General features: G+C 31.7%; 1 protein-coding gene across 1 annotated transcript in view; it reads right to left on the minus strand.

Annotated features, from left to right (window-relative positions):
• Positions 1 to 3,242: 3,242 nt before the first annotated feature.
• Hpd (4-hydroxyphenylpyruvate dioxygenase) overlaps positions 3,243 to 22,706 on the minus strand; it is a 39,758-nt gene continuing 20,294 nt past the window's right edge. Inside the window, exons 10-13 of the mRNA XM_075363909.1 lie at positions 10,594 to 10,713; positions 9,447 to 9,569; positions 7,044 to 7,160; positions 3,243 to 4,840 (exon numbers count right to left, since the gene is read on the minus strand). Of these exons, the coding sequence (XP_075220024.1) occupies positions 4,766 to 4,840; positions 7,044 to 7,160; positions 9,447 to 9,569; positions 10,594 to 10,713 (435 nt within the window). The 3' untranslated portion in view covers positions 3,243 to 4,765. The remainder of the gene's footprint in view (positions 4,841 to 7,043; positions 7,161 to 9,446; positions 9,570 to 10,593; positions 10,714 to 22,706) is intronic.

Here is a 22,706-nt window from a genome sequence, read left to right on the forward strand (position 1 = left end):
AAGTTTTGATCATAAGAGAGTGAGTGAGTTTGCATTGTAGCTAAGAATGAAGGTGAGAGAAAAGAAGAATGAGTGAATATTTGAGTATAAGTTTGTGATTTCCATCTGTGAGTTGATACAAAAAACAGAGGATGAGATGACATCTGATTAAATGAGAAACAGTTTTAATCTGAACAGAAAAAATATATGATTTTCAATGAAGAGGAAGTAAAAACAAATGAAGAAAATACCAAAGGAAAAATGGGAACTTAAGAGGTAAAGCCACTCATACACACAGAAAGAAAGGTAGTACTGTGTTAGAAGGATAAAGAAACTTTAAATTCTTGAAAATAATATACAATATAATAAAAGGCATTAAAATGGTAGGTAAAATATTATTCTGCATAATTCAGGATTATAATTATCTTCTGAATTTAAGAGTATTTAATTATTTTGTTATCTGATGTCTTGTAAGGAAAAAATAATTTCTTTGCTAAGCTACACTGTTCCTATTAATATACATAATTATTTATGGCATTCATTAAGTAACAACATTACAATCTGTTTTTTTTTTAAATTAAGAGATTTATGCCACATTGTCAATTAGTAGTAATATGAAGCTACCATAAAAAATTTAAACAAATTAGTTTTTTTTAACTAATAGGGACTCTTTAGGCGACAACAGTTTTCAATTATAACAGTAAGAATTTTTTTATTTCTTATAACTTTTACCATAATGAAACCATTTGTTTAAACAAATATACCAAAATTGATTAATGTAGATTGAACCTGTTAAAACAACTGAAAAACAGTATAAAACTAAACATTCATTTCTTACTAAATACAACTCCTTTTATTTATAAATTATTAATATTTTATTACGGAAGGCAATATTTTAAATAGTTTTAGATATTACTTGAATTATAATACATGGTATTGTACTTGTAATAATTTTTTGTAAAAATTATTTTCCTTTTTTTCACTTTCTCTAGTGAAACCTCTACAGGTTTATGCCTAATAACAAAGACATACCCACTTTTTTTATGATGAAAGGTGAATTTCATAATGTGTGATAAACTTGTGTCAAACTTAGCTAGGATTTAAACTCTAGTACTACAGATTCAAACACTAGTACTGCAGAAACCACTGTTATTCACCAGATTTCCTGTCATGATTTTGTACACAGTATTTTTCAGGTGTCGATTAAATAATTTTTATTTATATTACTTATAGAGTTTAAATTGTCCTGAGATTTAATGAAACCAATATTCTCTAATGGATTGTGATACTTTTAATGAGGACAAAAAATCATTAAATAAAAAATATTTAAAAACAAAAAATGATAAGATAGTATAAAAAATAACAGTTTGTGGATTTTGATTTTTATTTATTTATTTTTTTTTTTTAATAAAAAAATATTAATACTTGCCTTTCTGAAGTAAAATTTATAATTTATTAATTGATTGTAACAATGAAAATTGGAAGTCATAACTAATGTTTCTTTTTTCTTATATCCAGAAAAGAAGCAACAGTATTCACCTTAGTTCAAATCAAAATTATTTAATAAAGATGAAGATTAGTGATATAAATTAATTTATTGTTTAACAAATATAAAACAGAAAAATTTAAGAAATCACGGCCAAATAACTTTCTTCTCAATTTGAAGTCCTCAATTGCTAAATGATTAGCCACTAAAAGATAACAATAGAATTCAGAGAAACTGCAGCATTATTTAATTTTAATAATCAATTGAAACAAACATACATGCTTATTTTACACCCTTCAATTTTTAAGATAATACTATCTAAGATGTTCTAAATGTTATGAAATTATCAGGTTGTAAGGGATGTAATAATTTATCAATGTCCCAAAAAACTCTAAATATTAGTTTACTAATTATAAATTTTAACTAAGAAAAATGTAATCGTTTAATTAGTAGAAATAATACTAAATAAAGAATTAAAACTCAAGGTTTTATAGAAATGTAAATGTGTTATTCTAAAAATGTTCATATGTACATATATTTGTCATAATATTTACAAAGGTGTATTTCTAAATATTTACATACGGGCTAGTTGAGAAAAGAGAGGAATGGCGGCTAGGAATTGTTAAGAAATGGAGACTGCTTTCTTTACATAGAAATCATATTCATAATAAAAAGTACTGGGTATGATTTACTTTGTTAAAGGTAATAACAGAATGGAGTAGCAGTAGTTCGTAATTATTAATATAAAATATTTAAAAAAAGCAACTTTAATATCTAAGATAAGGTATTTTTTTACTTGTCAGTGTTAGTCAATCTAGTCATAGAAAAGATTATTTTTTTAAATAAAGATTATAATATATTATCAAAATAGAAGTAGAATATATGTACAGTATACATAAATTATGTTTAACGTATGTGAAATATTTTATTTTTATTATTATTTTTTTATAGATGCAGTTGATCTTAAACACTGATATGTCTTCCTAAAGTATTTATTATATCGCTTAAATATCTGTTTTCATATTTTTCTGTGTAGATAATAATAAAAATATTTTCACATAGATATCATGATTTTGTGTCACACAGCGATGAATTATATATAATTTGTGACACATAAATGTGTGTGTGTGTGTGTGTGTGTTTGTGAACACATGTGTATGAAAACTAAATAAATATCTAGGCCTAAATGTAATAAATTTACATATAATTATCTTTAACTATGAATATTTGTGTTCCATGTGATGTAAATGTATTAAGGAATATATTTTATCTACAAGGATATGATTTCAAATTGTTTCATAAGTTTTTATTATATATATATAAATGAAAACAGATTTTATATCCTTGATGTTCACAATATGAAATGTATGTAAATGATGCATTGAAAATTATATTAATGGGTATTATTACTTGATGTTCATCAAAATATATATTTTATAATATTATTATAATGTATTATAATAAAAAAATATGTTATAAAATAAATACAGTTCCAAACTTACTGTATATATATTTTTTTAAATATACCACAATGAACTACAAAGCATGACAAAATAGTATTGTCAAGGATTTACAAAAAAAAAAATCTGATACATATAACCTCATTAGAACCCTATTCTTAGGCTTTCAGTCAGTATGATTCAGAAGAGCTCACAGATTCAGCAAGCATTTATGAATTTCTATAAATGCATATAAGGAACACACAAACTTACACAGAGTTTGATGAAAGCAGACAAGGAAAGTACTATTTACTCAGGAATGTAGTCAATAAAGTGAAAAATTCCAGCCATTATTTTTATTTATTCTACTTAACAGTAATTTTCCATACTATAATTCTAATGTACTACATAATGTTTTTAAATTACATTTTATTTTTATTCATTTTATAATTTTTCTATTCAACTTCATTACTGCCAATTGTTTTCTTACAGTATTTGTTATTTATTTTGTTTCATTTCATTTTTACATTTTCTTTTTTTAAAGCAGTTGGCCTAAAAAGAATCAATGTGAGCCATAACTAATAAAACTACCTGAAGAAATGTTTTATTAATTTATTTTTTAACGCTATCATAAAAGTGACAAGAAACAGCTTTTACTATGTGACAGGAATTTTTTACACTATGGTTCCCATGAAATAACTAAAACAAGTGTCAGTTGAAATAATTACAATAAGGATTTTTACAATAAATAAAATGCAATGGCTGTTTAAAAAATAGATGTAAGAAAATGAATAGATATACTTTTAATAATTGACAAAGTTAAAAATTGACAAATTAATTTATATATAATTATAATTAAATATTTATAAGTGTATATTTCTATTGTACGTTTTAAATTATTTTCTAAAAATTAATATATGTGCAATTTTTTCTTTCCATTAAAAATACTTTAAAGTGAAATATTTATATTAATCTTTATTTTAAGCTAATTAGCATTTAAAATTTCATTAAAAAATATTTGTAAATAAAATTAATAAATAAATAAACATATAATATAAAAATGAGATAAAATATATGAAAATGAAGGTTAGTAAAGAACAGTGTAAATACTTATAGGTGGTAATAGTGTAATATTAACAAACTCGAGTACAAAAGCTTAATTTACCCAACTTTTATTTATTTAGTAGCACACTTCTTTGCATGCTGACAAATATCTAATTTATTTGACATTTTTGGTTGGACAAAAAAAAATTTCATATTTATTTCACTTGATTAGAATAAATTATTGCTAACTTACTATATACATTATTTCTAATATTTAATTAAGGAAAAATATTAGTGACTGAAAAAAGAGAAAAAGATCTAATTCTCTTTATAATTATGTGTAATGGATGATACAAAAGCAGCACTTATGAATCAAAACATTGAAAAAGAGTTTTATGGAAAAGTAGTATAAGGGTGTAGAGTTAATTATAAAATGTTCATGTATGGCCATGTTATTTAGCAAAGCTATCATAAACATAAATGTTTTCATAAAAACTATTAATTTATATTTTTTACATCAATAATAATAATAGTACATATACAATTTATATATTCAATGGAAATGCACATGATATGATTCTTCTTCTTTAAATATGCAATGAAATTGAATATAATATATTAAAAAAATAATTCAATATAATGGGGTTATTTTCAGTTTTCTTTCTTTAACATTCACTCAAATATTATGCGTATGATACAAGCAGTTAATAATATTTATCAATTTCTTCAAATAGTCTTTTTTCTTCAATTAATGGATCTTTTCATGAAAAGAATATGCTAATTTTTTATGAATAATTAAAATATGTCTCTGACTTAATTACAGATTTCCTCTAAGTTCTTGTTCTTGTTCAATAGCTTCAAATAATGCTTTAAAATTTCCAGCACCAAACCCCTGTAGACAATGAAAAACATTATCAACAAAATATATAAACTATTTATTAAACATAGTTTCATATTTATTTTGCAATTTATTTTAAAATATTAAGAATGTGTTTGCACAATGACTTGTGCTATAGTGTGTGTGCAAAACATAACATAATGTTACTGTACTTATTAAATTCATGTCAATATTCAGTTAATATAAATAAAATATAATTAAATAGATAAAAACAGAATAAATTAAATATTTTGTGGTAATATTATTTTTTAATATATTCTTTTTGATAAATTTAGTACATATAATTTATCAAAATCTTTTATCTAAAATTGTTTCCATAATTTTGTGCAATATTAAATATTTTATAGTGGTTACAGCTAAATATTTAATTAAGAACATATTACAATCAATGAAACACCTACTAAGTTATTGATACAATGAACTGTTTCCAGTTTTATATTATCAGTGAAATAACTTTTGTAAATCATTTCACAAAAAAAAAAAAAAATAACACACATCAACAAATATAATAAGTACAAAATGCAAATTTTACACATTCTGCATAATAAAGATGGATTCAACACACACAAATAATAAGAAATTTAAACACACTGAATTTATCAAAAATAGTAATTTTGTAAAATTAAGAAATATACATGAAATGACCACATATTAAAGGAGTTCCAAAACACTTTCAAATGAGTACTAGAGTCCATTGAGATCAAGAAAAGAGGTGGATTAAAGGTCAAAAATGATCTTCTGAGGAATATTTATTTTCACTTATTTTATTTGAGAATGTTTAATCGCACTATTTCACTTAATAAGAGAAAAAGTAGTTTTAAATAACTATACCACAGATGGTATATTAACAGACATCAACATTAAGAAGTATCATTTTTAGAACCAACTTAAAATAAATATTGCAAAGCACTGATAACATATTAAAACAAAAAGGTTTCATTCTGAAACAAACTGGAAATGTTCACTAGACAAACAAAATAAGGTAAAACATACTGCGATTTAGAAAATATATACCTAATTAAAAAAACAAAATCTCAGAATTCAAGAAAATTCATATGAACATATTTCTTTTTCAGGATATTTATAAAATCAGTAAATAAAGCTCCGCTGTCTTCATCTAATAGAGGATTCTTGCAACTCATTTTAATATTTTTTATTATCATTTCAAAAATTAACTTTCCATTCAAAAACAAGCATGGTTGAAAAAATTTTAGAAAATCTTTGTTTCTCTAAAATAATAAAAAAGGGAACAAGAATAGTAAACAAATTTAAAAAATTGGAAAATGAAAACAACATACGTTATTTAATTTTCACAAGTTTTATTTAAATATGACAGCTATTTCGATACACAATACCTTTTTCAGATAAGTACAGAATACTAAAGCATAAACATTGGATACAAAGAACAAGGTAATGCATTAAATCAGTAGAGATAAAGTACATAAAAATAAAGTGCAGGGAGTGAACACATATTTTAGTTAATACTATTGGTCTATTTCAGAAAGTGGAGTACCCATTTTACTTTGTTCTTTGTACCTAACTTTTAACTTTTATTCTTTACTTAACATCTGAAGAAGGTACTGTGTATTCAAACAGCTTCATGTTTAAATAAAACTTGTGAAAATCAAAAAACAAATTGTTTTAATTTTCCAATTTTTTATTATGGATTTTCACCAAGTAAAAGCATCATTCATAGATTATTTAATAAACAAACTATTTTTCAATGTCATCTCTTTCTTTTCAGGCAGGTAAAAACAAAAAAAAATTACCTAAATGAAATTTAGGTAAAAGATAATAATTGTTTAATTACTTAATATGCATAATTTTACTAAAAAATAAATGTCTCAGAAGAAATTCAAGTAATTAAACATCTTAAAATTAATAAAAAATAACACATGCTTATTATAATACTATTATGTACTAGTTGCAATCATTTGTAGAGAAAAATAGTTGGAGACAAATGTATAACCAAATAATTGCTAATGAACATTTCGTTTTCTATAAGATTCTTGTTGTAACAAATTCTTCTTGCGACTTGTGTTAAAGAGTTTGTGAGAATAAAGAACACGGATAGTTCCTGCTTGAATGAAATTTCTCTAATAATGCAATTAGAAATACAATGAACTGTCTGCTTTCCTAGTAGAGATGGACAAGTCAACACCACTTGTATTATTACATTATTATAATAATTACTTACATTATGATTATGACGTTGAATTACTTCAATGAATAAAGTAGGTCTATCTTGCATATTCATAGTGAATATTTGAAGCAAATATCCATTTTCATCATAGTCAATAAGTATGCTTAATTCCTTTAAAAAGTAATAACAAATAAATTAAATAAGTAATACAATTTAATAAAACCTTATAAAATATAAAAATATGACTAAGATAGCACTTTTTAAGTAAAATTGCAGCATATATGTTATACTGGATTTTTTTTAAGGGACTTCATATTTGATCTTATCCTATTGAGAAGCGTTTTTTTTTTCTGTTTGTTGTCTGTCTGATATTGTGTAATTTAAGAACCAATGATCTAATTTGAATGAAACATATTCTCTTGGTATTTCTCCTTGTTATTATAAGAAAGAATAATAGGTTACAAATATTATTTTAAAAATATACCTAAAAGCTGTACAATCATCTAAATCAAAAACATTTTTTGTCATTTTGCATTTTATAAAAAGTTTTACAGATGCAGAAATTTAAACTCATGCAATTTTACAGTGGCAAACAAATTAATCCAAACACAGTATTTTTAACAGAAAATCTTATTTTTAAAAGAAAAAAATGTTTAATAGTCAAACTTACTGAAATGTAATAGTTTATGTGCCCTTTGTTTTTTATTATATCATTAATCCTCTTTGGCATTGATTCCACTAAGGTAGAACAATGAATTTGATTTCTTCCTCTGTATCACTTAACTAATAAGGTCAGTTTTTATAATACAATTCATTTTCCCAATTCTTCTTTTTAGTATGGCCCATAAATTTTCAATGGAATTTAGGTCGGGGGAGTTCCCTGGCCTTTAGAGCACTCATATCTTTTAGTTTTTGAAGAACTCTTTTGTTTTCTTTGTCATGTGAGATGGTGCAAGGTCCTATTGGAAAATGAGTTCTGGGTTTTTCTGCATAAGTGGGACTATTATTCTTTGGCATATGTTAATATATTGGTCCAATTTCATCATCCCATCCACAGGCATAAGCGCTCCTTGCCCTTCTTTGTAAAACATCCCCAAAACATGTTTTTGGCCGGGTGTTTGGGAGCTTGTTGCAGGTGTGCTAATGTAGTAATCTTCTCATCTGCTGACTGACGAATGTAGGCTACTTTCTCCCCTTGGACAAAGAAATGAGTCTCATCTGAAAAATAACTTACAATCCTTCCCACTGCCAACAATCTTTTATGAACTGTCACATCAGAAACATTAGTCCCACTGGCTCACAAGCCCTAATAAGGCCAACAGCTGATAATTGTAGATTATTTTTGTTTTTTCTTATTAGTAATCGATCCTGTGTAAGCATGATTTTTTCCATCCACATTTTCCTTTTCTCTTTGGAGAGAGAGAACCTGTATCCCTAAACCATTTCACAATTTCATTTACAGTATCTAACCCCAAACTACACTCACTGGCAATCTGTCTTTGAGTCATTTGTGTGAGTTGGGACAGAGCAACAATTTTTGACCGCTTGTGTGGGGTTATATCCATTGTATTAACTAAAAATGAATTACAAACTTATAACAGAAACTACAAGATCACCAAAAACTAATTGACAATGAATTATAAAAGCACAAAAACCACTAATTCTGTTTGTATATGAACTAACAATATAACCTGAAACACCAAACAGCAAGAGTTTGCCACAGAATGAAAATTCCCTACACAGAACAAACATTCCCTTTGGATCAATTTGTTCGCTACTGCAAATAACTTTTATGTGAAACATTCTATAAAACCTTGAGAAAATGAATTTGTAATTATAAATTTTGATTCATCTTCTAGTCTGAGATTTCATAAAAAAAGAAAAAAAAATACCAATTAAAACTTGTTTGAAAACCACTGCAAAGAGAAAATAACTTTTTATCTTTCCATTCTTATTTTGCATTTTTATGAAAATATCTGTTATAAACATATAATAATTAAAGTAAACAGATATAAAACACTGATATAACGTGCAACACTGTGTCTACAGTAGGTTTTTGTTTTTTTTTTAATTCAAAGCAGAAGCTCTGTACTTTTCTTGGTGAAAAATATTTTTGTTTTTTTTATGCTGCTTTTTATAAAAATTTTGGCAAAATGAATTCCCATACAATTTTCAACACAGGCATCTCAGTCAGAATCGCATATTCTGTTTTCATGTTAACAGTAGACTTATTCATTTTTTAGAGTAAGAAGTTATCTTTCTACTATATTCCACCGTCTTTGAAATGGCATTCATATATATGAAATTGCAGACTGAGATAAAAATAAAATAAAGGTTTGTCAAAACTAAATTCTTAGATAACTAAAAAAATGTTATTTAATAAAAAATTCATTAATACAAAACATTTTTTTTCATAATGCTAGAGTATATAAACAAATTCTATCATTAGGATTTTACCTCTAAGGTATCCAAATCTTCAGCAATATGAATGTTATCTGCTTGTAACCGTTCTCTTAATGTATCATAATACGTGTGAGGGGCTTTCAAAAAATTCATTCCTCGAGCTCTAAGATTTCTCACCTATTAAAAACAATGTGATGTTATTTTATTGAATAATTATAGTTACCAATAATGTGATTTAATTTTCTTTAACAAAGAAATGTTTAACACTAAGTCCCTTTGGAGTCTAAATCTATAACTGAACAAAAAAAGTTTATAATTATCAAAATTCAGATTTTTGGGCTGTGGATGTTTTAGTTATAAGAAAAATAAACTATAAACATCAATACGTAAATGCCATCATAGAGATTTAAATTCCATTTTAACACATCAGGTCACAAAATATTTTATGGAAAAAAAAATCATCAACGACTTCATTGTTTTAATAAGTTGGTTCATTTTTAAACACTTTTACTACCAAAGTCAGATTTAGCTATTTTAATGCTTTAACCCTATCAGAGCCTAACAACACATATTAATTTTTATGAAAAAATGTAAACAATATGATAGTGCTAATAACACAATTTATATTTTTGAAATTAATTTACCAATACTTAGTTAATATATGTGTCAAATATTTGACATTCAAGATGTAGTGAGAAATGAATTCAGGGGATGGATAGCTTGTACCACATTGAATGAGGAGATTATCCATGACACTGTAGGTACATTATCCACGAAGGAATACAATAAAAATTGTTAAAAAATTACATGACCTGAATCACAAAGAAAAGAATTAAGGTAGTAATTAAAACCATAGCAGAAGATAAGTTATATCATGCATTGGCAGAAGTTGAGTATCGATTAAACATTTGCCAAGAAAAGAATGGTAAGCATATAAAATTAATTGATTATTTATCAAAACAATATGAGCTGGAGAATTTGATAAATAAAACAATACTACCATAAGTATTTCTGTTTTTATTTAATCCATGTCTCAAATTCCAACATTCTTTATGATGACCTGCATTTGTTTAACCAAGGTACAGCTTAATTTACAATAATCTTTTAAAAATATTTTTTAATTAAAATTTATCCAATATACCTGGATGTTTATAAATTCAAACATGGATAGAATTAAATTTGATATTATTTTTACACTTACAGATGTAATTATATCTTGAGTGTTAAGAGCAATATGCTGAACACCAGCACCACCATAGTAGTCAATATATTCACTTATTTGACTCTTTTTCTTTCCGTTTGCTGGCTCATTTAATGGAATCTGAAAAAATATAAATTTAATTAAATTTTGTAATTAATATTAAACCATTTCATACAACCTAAACTATAATTTCTTCTGTAAACAAATATTAAATTAATATTAATTTTTTCTTAATGTAGTTTTTCTGTAATATACATTCTGGTCACAAGTGTAAAATAGTACTAATTAATATGTAAAAGAGCAATTATTAAATTACAGATTAGACCAAGACATCAGACTTACAGTATTACTGAAATTTATTTCAAGATTACATTAAAAAAAAATATATAAGTAAGTCAACTTATTAAAATGTTACTTGAAAAATAGTGTAAACATTTACTGCCCAAAGAAATTAACAAAATAGTTATTTTCTAATTATTTGGATTAATCTCACTCAATATTTAACAATAATTTTTTTTTTTTTTGTTAATGGCCATTGACTTCTAAGGTAATGGCCTCAGAATGACCTAATGATCTTAGATGAGCCCTCATCACATTCTTTAAAAGAGGTCTAAATCACCATCAGGTTTGCCATATGTAAGGATGTAAAGGGCCCTTACATTTTTTTCTAAAAACACTAAAATTGACTACACAAAACATTTAATTACTCATATAGATTAAAACACACTAAAAATATTTACTGATATTAAAATAAAACAATAAGTAAAATACAAAAATAAAAAAAAATAAAAAAGAATGTCTTCACAATACCAATATTCTTATTTTATTTTTCTTTAAGCACCCCTGGGGCAACCAGAACTGCCATTAAGCATTATACTAGTCGCCACAGGATACCGAGACAGTTGACTCCCCCCTTTAAATTGTCTTCAAGGACTTAACCCATTGGGGTCCCCCCTGCGTCATAGTAACAATTTGACCACCTGTTCAGGACATAATTTAAGCCGACATTCTTAAGAAGAACGGACTAAAGGCTCAGTTGCTGGCCGAGCAGAGGCCGCAAATATTGGTCTACTATTTGCCGAGGGCAATGAGGGTATACACAGCCAAAATCCTGTGTTGGATATGGCTGTCGAAGACTTCCTCAAGGGGACCAGGGTGGTCCAGCAGTTGGGGTGGAAATAGGCCCCAAAGAGCCACTGGATAATTGAGACCTTGCCAAAGATCTGGCAGGTCTTGGTCGCCAGTGGTCAGCTGTTCCTTGTGTGATCTCTTGCAGGATCGTCAACCATACAAAATTTGTTGTTTCAAATGTCAAGGCTTTGGTCACACCTCTCTTTGCTGTAGAGCACAGTCGGAGATGTGTGGTCATTGCGCTCTTGCTGGGCACAGGGCAGCTAACTGCCCTGATAAGACTGCATCTGCAAAGTGTGCTCCTTGTGCCTTGGTGAAAGGCTTTGATGCTGGACAATGGGTGGGGGCAAACAATGCAGATTGCACGACATAGCCCAGGTGAAGATTGCATAATACAGCATATGGTGACGCCTGAATTGCGGGAAGCTTTCAAGGATGCTCGTCACCATATTGAACGCTTATGCCTGGGGAAATTTAAACCTGCATCATGCCTGGGCAGTCACCAATGAGGCCATGAGGATCCTTGAGGAGTATGACCTCGAGGTCCTCTTGGTTCAGAAGCTGTACACAGTCAGGGATACTCTTCCTACAAAAGTGTACACAGCATGTTTTCTCTGGTGAAAATTTGAAACGATTATTCCTCGCAACTTCATTGAGAGCGTTTATCACTCGTTGCAATTTGTACTTCCCCAGATCTGTCAAGTTGCTGGCATATTCAATTGCCAGATCATCGACATAGACAATTTTGCTGATTTCTGCTGGAATGGCTAATATCAGTTTATTAATGGCAATCGTAAACAAGGTACCGCTCAATGAGCCTTGTAGTATGCCATTTTTCAATCTTTTTACATATGCCCTGTATTTTTTAAAGGCAATTAGGTTTTCTAATGTTAAAAAAACAATATACGCTTTTTTCTTTCTTTTAATACCTTCACTTATTTCGTTCCACCACGGAACGGGTCGCTTCTTGTGTTTCCCATATGTTTTGGGAATATATCTTGATGTTGAGTCAAGTATGTCATTAGTTATTGCATCAAGATCAGTTTCAACAACTCCAGTTGTTTCAGGGAGTATCGTCCTAGCTGTGAAGCTTGTCTGTCTTATCAAACAGCCATCTTTTGGAGATGGAATATATTTTCCTTGTAACATCAGTTACAATTTGCACCGGAAAATGATCGCTTCCATGTAGATCCACTAAGACATGGAAAGTGTACCTCAGTGCTATTGATCCACTTATAAGTGCTAGATCTATAAAGGACGTCGATCCACCTCTCGCATTGAAAAAAATTCCTAAACTATCATTTAAGATAATGAAGTCAGAATTCAGCAGCTGACGCAAGGCCAGCAATGGTGGGGCCAAAACGTTGGCACTTGAAGCACTGGTTGTGGAACAAAAGCCCGTACATCCAATCTGTGGATTCCTGCACGCATTTTCTCCAACAGGGTTGGTCTATTAAAGGTAAAAACATGAGAAGCAGAAGGTAGAACTTCGCCGTTTCTTCTCATGTTCAACCTGCGGTACTCTATCACTCCTTGTGGTGACAATTCCTAAACTATCTCCTGCTCTGCACAATCCAGCAGATCCAGACAGACCACAACACCCTTTGATGTACCGAATATGCTGTGCGGATCGACATGTATAGCAAATGTGCCAATATTTTACAGTCGTAGGATTTTCTACGACTGTGCATCATTAGTTGTCTCTACACAAAGACCATTATATGTTTTCCTGATCTCTTTAGCAGGGCCTCCAGCACATTTACTTATTTCTTGAGTAATAAGAAAAGGACTTACTCTCGAAAAATTTCCATCAGCTCTCAAAATTACCTACTATTTTGGCTTGGGTATATAACTTTCAATAGAGCTCTCTGCACACTTAGCCTCATTTTCAACCCTTCTTGTTTCAAAACTTCTTCTCCGTTTCGCTTGGGGGGAAACGGCTGGATCAAGAAGAGAGTGTTTACATGAACTCTCTGTCGCATTTGTTTGTTCAATCTACATGATATTTGTATCCCTTCTGTAGTAAGGCTAGCCACCAGGATACACCCCCACTCCAGGACCCTGGAGGTCCGGTCCGGTACTTCGGTGGAACCGACATATGTCCTGTCAGAGAGCAGATGCACAATCTCTGCACTGACTCCAGGCCACTACACACTGAAGTTTTCAGGGCTCCCATACACCGACATACATGGGCACCTTAACTACATGCTTGCCATCGCGTGGGCACGTGGACAGCGAAAGGACCTTCGTTACACCTGCAATCACTTCGACCCTGGCTGCCACATCGCCAGCTCTAAAGATGGTATGAATCCATTTCTATAATCATAAAGTTTTTCATATCTGCAGGTGGCCAAAAATCCAGTCCTTGTATTTCGGCCTGTAGGTGGAATCAGGCCAAAGAAAATTCCATCTCTGAGGGAAAACACATGGAGCCCCATTAGACAGCATTATGAATAGTACATTTGTACAGCTGTTTCCGCCTTGGACGTGGAACGTAGATGTTATGTTCCAAACGTGGGGATTATCTACCTCAGGGCATTATTATTATTTTTTTTCCCCAAGAAAATAGTGGGCATCGACTACTATGGTCATTAGCTTTTTACACAAATTAAAAACACTCCCTCTCCCATGAAAGTAACTAGGTCAAATGCCAGTCTTGTCAAACAGATCATCCAGAAAAACAGACTTGTCACAAAATAATAAAACCTCAGATAAACATTATATAGCAAGGGTGTATAGGGCCCTTTTCACTTAAAATTTGTAATCCATTTCTGAAGACATGTCGTTAAATTATCAAAGTGGGTGTAACACTAAAAAACACCAAAACTCAAAACTGGAGAAAGCAAAATTCACAGATAAGACACAAACACAATTAAATTGATTTCAACTAATTATTTATGATAAATGAATGAATCATAATTGTTCCAATAAACTGCTTCCTTTGAGAAACTTGATCATTTTCTTTTCTCTATTCTCATTATATGATAAATCGTGAACCAATTTTCCAGTTAAACTGAGCCTCATTCTGAGGTCTCTATATAATGTGAACTCTTCTATTTTCTGTTTCACTGTGAGATATGTTTCACAGCTTTCACATATTGGTCTCAGTTCTCATCTAGCATATAGGTCGAAGTAAGTCTGGTATGACCTATTCAAAGTCTTATAACGGCTACTTGTTCTCAACAAATGAAAATGTTATTTGTGTTAATGGGAAGTGAAGTATTCTTAATGCAATTAGGCCTCGTAGTGATCGCACCCCACCTCCTTATTCATTCCTTTCTTATGACCTGTTTATTGTAGTTTTTAAGGTCATCTAGTTGAACGAATGGAATGTCGACTTGTTTGCTGTTTGCCGCTTGTTTGGCTGCTTTGTCAGCTACTTCATTACCAGGAATACCAATGTGGCCAGGTGTCCATATCAAGATGTATTGTTTGCAGTTATCTTTACGATTTTTAAATGCTGCCGATATATCCTGAACAAGTGCATCATGCGTGAAGCCATTCCTTAAAGCAGTGATTGTACTCAAGGAATCTGAGCAGAGAAGCACACTCTCGTTGTAATATAATACATAACGAAGAGCTTGCTGAATTGCATATAACTCTGCTGTATAAACACTGGCTATTGCAAAAGTGGGATTTGCCATAAATGAGCTTCTGATGCCGTTCTCTGTCTTCAACCCATCAGTGAATACATGAGTGAAATTTTTAAATTCTGTAATCAGTCGTCAAAAAGCATTTGGAATATAAACGTCTGGTAATCGCTGTTCTATCTTCTCCTTCAAGTCTATGTGGCCCTCCACCATAGACATTAACCACGACATGGCTTCTCTACTGGAGACCGTGAGAACTTCTGGCAGATCAATATGATACTTTCCACAGATTTCCATTTTCCTTATTCCAGCTGGTCTAGAAAATGTGGGTCTTTTTTGATACTGTTACAGCCAAAACTGTGTGGATAAAAGCAAAAAAATGTATACATCTTGGGAAGGCCAAGACATAAGCTGCATATCTTAGCAGGACTGCTTCCCTTCTGTAGTTCAATGGCATAACTGCTTCTGACAATATGCTGTCAATCGGACTGGTATGGAAAGCTCCTGTAGCAAGTCTGATTCCTTTGTTATGGATCACATCGAGCTTCTTAAGATGAAACATTTTGGCGGAGCCATACGCTATTGATTCGTAATCTATTCTAGATTGGACCAATGGTTTGTAAAGTCTCAATAATATTGTTGTCCATTATCAAAACTGGACTTCTATACGCCAATCTTTTCCTAGTAAAGTGCACACAACAAGTCTTTTCAGTTGAAAACTGGAATCCATTCATATTTGCTACTTCGACAAGTCTGTTAATAGCCGTCTGTAGCTTATATTTCATCATTGCAGTTTGAGTGCTGGCATAGAAAATCTCAAGGTTGTCCACATATAAACTTCTTTCAATACTGGATGGTATAGCGGGAATAATCTTGTTCACTACAATTGTGAACAAGGTTTCACTAAGCGGTGATACTTGTGGTACACCATTTTCTAACTTCCTGAGAGATGAGTATTCATTTCCAATTCTAACGCAAAAATGTATTTCTTATAAATAACTCCTAATAATAGTTGGAGGAGTCTTCCATTTATTCACCAATCTTGTGGTTGTTGTAAGATGCCGTATCTCCAAGTCATATCAAAAGCTTTCTCTAAATTGAAAAAGACAGCAACATAATTCTTTTTATTTATAAAACTATTCAACATTAAATTTTCAACATTAGTCATCTGTTCTGTGTTGGAATGAAATTTACGATACCCTGCTTGATGGGGTAAAATCCATTCATCTTTTTTAAGTACCTACATGAGTCGATAATTTATCATGCATTCTAAAATTTTTCCTAGAGCGCAAGTAAGCGAGATAGGTGGATAGCTCCACGCATCCAAGGGACTTTTCCCTTTCTTTAAAATAGGAACTATAATCGCTTTTTTTCCATGATCGTGGATATATACCAGAAATCTACATTTGCTTCTAGAATTCTAAAGAGTTCTAGTATTTTCTTCTTTGCAATGACATCTAGCATTCTGATCATTTCATATCAGATGTTGTCTGAACCAGTGGCAGTGTTCGCTGTTTTACTCAGAGCATTATTGAATTCTTCATTATAATACAAATTAGTCTGAGTATCAAACAATATATCATTTTCAGTTACAGCTTTGTGTTTTTTAAAATCATTATCATAATTTTCTGTTGCACCGACAGCTTCATAGTGACTCGCAAATTTCTCGTCTATGTTTGAAGGTGAGTCAAGGAGCTTTTCTCCATCTTTAATACAGGTAACCGGTGGCAGGTTGATCCACGGGATACCGCTTTGATTTTGCTCCATACCTCTGCCGAAGTTGTCTGTCCTGTTATCGAGGAGACATATTTTTGCCAGGCGGTTTTTTTTCAGTTAAAATAACTCTTTTGGCACTAGCCCTGCATTTTTTAAAATTTTATTAAATTTTCTTGTGTAGGGCTTTTCTTAAAAATGTTAAAAGTTCTTTTCTTCTTAATAGCTTCACGTACAGCATCTGACCACCAAGGAACAGGTGGATATTGCATCATCCTTGAAGTTTGAGGAATGTGCCATGATGCTGCAGCAGCTATGACATTTGTAACATGTTCAACTTCGTTGTTGATGTCACCAGTTAGATTTTGAAAATGGACATCTCTAGTGAAGCTAATCCAGTCAGCTTTGCCAAAAACACATCTCTTATGTACGGGATACAATTTAATGAGTGTATTTAAAGACACAATGATTGGACATTGATCGCTTCTATGTAAATCTTCATTTACTTTCCAATCTAATTTATGCACTATGGCAGCGCTGGCAAAAGCTAAATCAATGCAGGATGAAGAACCGTCCCTGGCATTAAAGAAGGTTTCTGTACCGGTATTTAATAGTGCAAGATTTGAGTTTGATAAGAAACCTTCAACTGATCTTCCTTCAACTGAAGTCCAAGCGATTGGTTCCCCAAAGAGGATTATGAGTGTTTAAATCCTCCACAAAGATGATAGGGGGAAAGCAATTGTTCTAGTAGATTATGTAAATCCTCTTCTCTCCAATTAAGCTTAGGCAGATACAAATTGCATAAAGTTATGTTAGCTGGGCGATGTATGCGTATAGTTAGCGTTTGTAAATCAGTGCACAGATGAACTTCTTCGAAGGTACGAGTTGCTGAGATGATGGCAACTCCTCCTCTTGATCTTTGATTAGGTGTTTGATCAGGCCTAACTATGTTGTACCCTTTCAATCTCAAAATGTCAGTATTCCTTAAATGCGTCTCTTGTGAACAAACGTATAAAGGATTTAACTCTCTCATTAGTAGCTGTAATTCCCTCAATTCAAAAAACATCCATTAATGTTCCATTGCAAGATCAACTCATTTACGAGACCATTGTTCAATTTGAGATTTATCGCCTAGGTTTTCCCTTAGGCCAACCTTTTTTATATTTCTTCTCCATTCTCCAAACAGCCTCCACCTCTGAGGATTGGGTGTTTGAGGCCACAGAGACGTTATCGATCATCCCCCTCTGAAACCCCTGATGGTGGTGGGGAGGATGTTTGCGGCCAGCATCCAATGATACTGACCCAGATGGAGTGGAGAGTATTACATCCAAGTCCGTGCTGGAAGCACTCCCCAAGGATATTTTTGGGGCGGCTAAAATGCTCGCCTTCTCTTTTGGAGGTTTCACAACTACTTTAACATCTGTTTCTTTATGATTAGTCACTAACTCATTGTCTTTTTGATTTTCCTGAGTGGGGACTTTCTCTATCTGGACCTCAACTTGTATCAAATTAGGTTGAGGCCGTTGTGTTTTTCCCTTATTCTGTTTATTTGTGTTATTGGTCATCAGTTGAGAAATCCTTTCCTTTGTTACTTCTTGAACTTTTGGTGTCGGTTTAATAAATTCTTTACTAGTTACTTTCTCTAATTGGTTGAGTTCTTAGTTTATCATTGATGATCATTTCAACCATATTTGCTAAGGCTGGGCTAACTCAGATATAATGTCTTTAGGTTACAGAGAAGTTGCAGGAGCTGCTGCAACCTGGGCATAAGACATTGATTTAGGCAATCTATTATGCACTATTTTCTTTGCCTCAAAGTAGCTAATTTTCTGTATGGTTTTAACTTCCTAAATGGCTACCTCTTCTTTATACACTGGGCAGTTTTGCAATCAAGCCAAATGTTGCCCGCGACAATTTATGCAGAATAAAAGGGAATATAAAAAAATAATATAAAGAGAATGCTAATGAATGTAAGCTAAGACTCCTTGGTGTGCCAAATTATTTATCATTTTTTATCTACATTAGGATCCAAGGTTACGGTATTATGCAATAAAGCAATGATGTTGACAAAAAAAAAATCTGCCATAGTTTATGTAAAAATCTTCCACTTAAGGGATTTGAGAAATCTTACTAAAACGTTTTTCACCAGAGGAAATTCCTTTAGAAAATAAAAAAAGAGTAATTGAAATTGAACCACTTGATGAAGAATAAAGATTTGAATATAAAAAAATATTTTTTTTTTTTTTTTTGTCTTCAGTCACTTGACTGGTTTGATGCAGCTCTCCAAGATTCCCTATCTAGTGCTAGTCGTTTCATTTCAGTATACCCTCTACATCCTACATCCCTAACAATTTGTTTTACATACTCCAAACGTGGCCTGCCTACACAATTCCTCCCTTCTACCTGTCCTTCCAAAATTAAAGCGACTATTCCAGGATGCCTTAGTATGTGGCCTATAAGTCTGTCTCTTCTTTTAACTATATTTTTCCAAATGCTTCTTTCTTCATCTATTTGCCGCAATACCTCCTCATTTGTCACTTTATCCACCCACCTGATTTTTAACATTCTCCTATAGCACCACATTTCAAAAGCTTCTAACCTTTTCTTCTCAGATACTCCGATTGTCCAAGTTTCACTTCCATATAAAGCGACACTCCAAACATACACTTTCAAAAATCTTTTCCTGACATTTAAATTAATTTTTGATGTAAACAACTTATATTTCTTACTGAAGGCTCGTTTAGCTTGTGCTATTCGGCATTTTATATCGCTCCTGCTTCGTCCATCTTTAGTAATTCTACTTCCCAAATAACAAAATTCTTCTACCTCCATAATCTTTTCTCCTCCTATTTTCACATTCAGTGGTCCATCTTTGTTATTTCTACTACATTTCATTACTTTTGTTTTGTTCTTGTTTATTTTCACGCGATAGTTCTTGCGTAGGACTTCATCTATGCCGTTCATTGTTTCTTCTAAATCCTTTTTATTCTCGGCTAGAATTACTATATCATCAGCAAATCGTAGCATCTTTATCTTTTCACCTTGTACTGTTACTCCGAATCTAAATTGTTCTTTAACATCATTAACTGCTAGTTCCATGTAAAGATTAAAAAGTAACGGAGATAGAGAACATCCTTGTCGGACTCCCTTTCTTATTATGGCTTCTTTCTTATGTTCTTCAATTGCTACTGTTGCTGTTTGGTTCCTGTACATGTTAGCAATTGTTCTTCTATCTCTGTATTTGAACCCTAATTTTTTTAAAATGCTGAACATTTTATTCCAGTCTACGTTATCGAATGCCTTTTCTAGGTCTATAAACGCCAAGTATGTTGGTTTGTTTTTCTGTAATCTTCCTTCTACTATTAATCTGAGGCCTAAAATTGCTTCCCGTGTCCCTATACTTTTCCTGAAACCAAATTGGTCTTCTCCTAACACTTCCTCCACTCTCCTCTCAATTCTTCTGTATAGAATTCTAGTTAAGATTTTTGATGCATGACTAGTTAAACTAATTGTTCTGTATTCTTCACATTTATCTGCCCCTGATTTCTTTGGTATCATTACTATAACACTTTTTTTGAAGTCTGACGGAAATTCCCCTTTTTCATAAATATTACACACCAGTTTGTATAATCTATCAATCGCCTTCTCCCCTGCACTGCGCAGTAATTCTACAGGTATTCCGTCTATTCCAGGAGCCTTCCTGCCATTTAAATCTTTTAATGCTCTCTTAAATTCAGATCTCAGTATTGTTTCTCCCATTTCATCCTCCTCAACTTCCTCTTCTTCCTCTATAAAACCATTTTCTAATTCATTTCCTCCGTATAACTCTTCAATATATTCCACCCATCTATCGACTTTACCTTTCGTATTATATATAGGTGTACCATCTTTGTTTAACACATTATTAGATTTTAATTTATGTACCCCAAAATTTTCCTTAACTTTCCTGTATGCTCCGTCTATTTTACCAATGTTCATTTCTCTTTCCACTTCTGAACACTTTTCTTTAATCCACTCTTCTTTCGCCAGTTTGCACTTCCTGTTTATAGCATTTCTTAATTGCCGATAGTTCCTTTTACTTTCTTCATCACTAGCATTCTTATATTTTCTACGTTCATCCATCAGCTGCAATATATCGTCTGAAACCCAAGGTTTTCTACCAGTTCTCTTTATTCCGCCTAAGTTCGCTTCTGCTGATTTAAGAATTTCTTTTTTAACATTCTCCCATTCTTCTTCTACATTTTCTATCTTATCTTTTTTACTCAGACCTCTAGCGATGTCCTCCTCAAAAATCTTCTTTACCTCCTCTTCCTCAAGCTTCTCTAAATTCCACCGATTCATCTGACACCTTTTCTTCAGGTTTTTAAACCCCAATCTACATTTCATTATCACCAAATTATGGTCGCTATCAATGTCTGCTCCAGGGTAAGTTTTGCAGTCCAAGAGTTGATTTCTAAATCTTTGCTTAACCATGATATAATCTATCTGATACCTTCCAGTATCGCCTGGCTTTTTCCAAGTGTATATTCTTCTATTATGATTTTTAAATTGGGTGTTGGCAATTACTAAATTATACTTCGTGCAAAACTCTATAAGTCGGTCCCCTCTTTCATTCCTTTTGCCCAGCCCGTATTCACCCACTATATTTCCTTTCTTGCCTTTTCCAATGCTTGCATTCCAATCTCCAACTATTATTAAGTTTTCATCTCCTTTTACGTGTTTAATTGCTTCATCAATCTCTTCGTATACACATTCTACCTCATCATCATCATGGGCGCTTGTAGGCATATAGACGTTAACAATCGTTGTCGGTTTAGGTTTTGAATTTATCCTTATTACAATGACTCTATCGCTATGCGTCTTGAAATACTCTACTCTCCTCCCTATTTTCTTGTTCATCACGAAACCTACTCCTGCCTGCCCATTATTTGACGCTGAGTTAATTACTCTAAAGTCACCCGACCAAAAGTCGCCTTCCTCTTCCCACCGAACCTCACTAATTCCTACTATATCCACGTTTACCCTATCCATTTCCCTTTTTAAATTCTCTAGCCTACCAACCTTTTTTAAGCTTCTAACATTCCACGCTCCGACTCGTAGAATGTTATTTTTTAATTTTCTGGTGACCCCTTCCTTAGTAGTCCCCACCCGGAGATCCGAACGGGGGACTATTTTACCTCCGGAATATTTTACCAAGGAAGGCGCCTCCATTATTGTATATGTGAAAATGCAGAGCCACATTTTCTTGGAAAAAAAAGCAGCTGTAGTTTTCCATTGCTTTCAGCTGCGCAGTACTCAGAGGACTGAGTGATGTTGATACGGCCGTTTAAGTCGTCCTGACTCACGCCCCTAACAACTACTGAAAGAGCTGCTGCCCTCTTTCAGGAATCATTCCTTAGTCTGGCTCTCAACAGATACCTCTCCGATATGGTTGCACCTTCGGTCCAGCTACTCTGTATCCCTGAGCACTCAAGCCCCCTCACCAACGGCAAGGTCTCATGATTCATAGAGGAGGAAAAATATATAATTAATGAAAATCACATATGAATGAACCAAAACATCAACTTTAATATAAATTTAATAATCCAAATAGATTTTCAAATCCATAGATTTATCATTAATTATAAAATACTATAATATCAAGCAATGCATTAACATAATTACATTTAAAATCTGATA

This window comes from Lycorma delicatula, chromosome 4, assembly GCF_047948215.1.
Source record: "Lycorma delicatula isolate Av1 chromosome 4, ASM4794821v1, whole genome shotgun sequence".
NCBI lineage: Eukaryota > Metazoa > Arthropoda > Insecta > Hemiptera > Fulgoridae > Lycorma > Lycorma delicatula.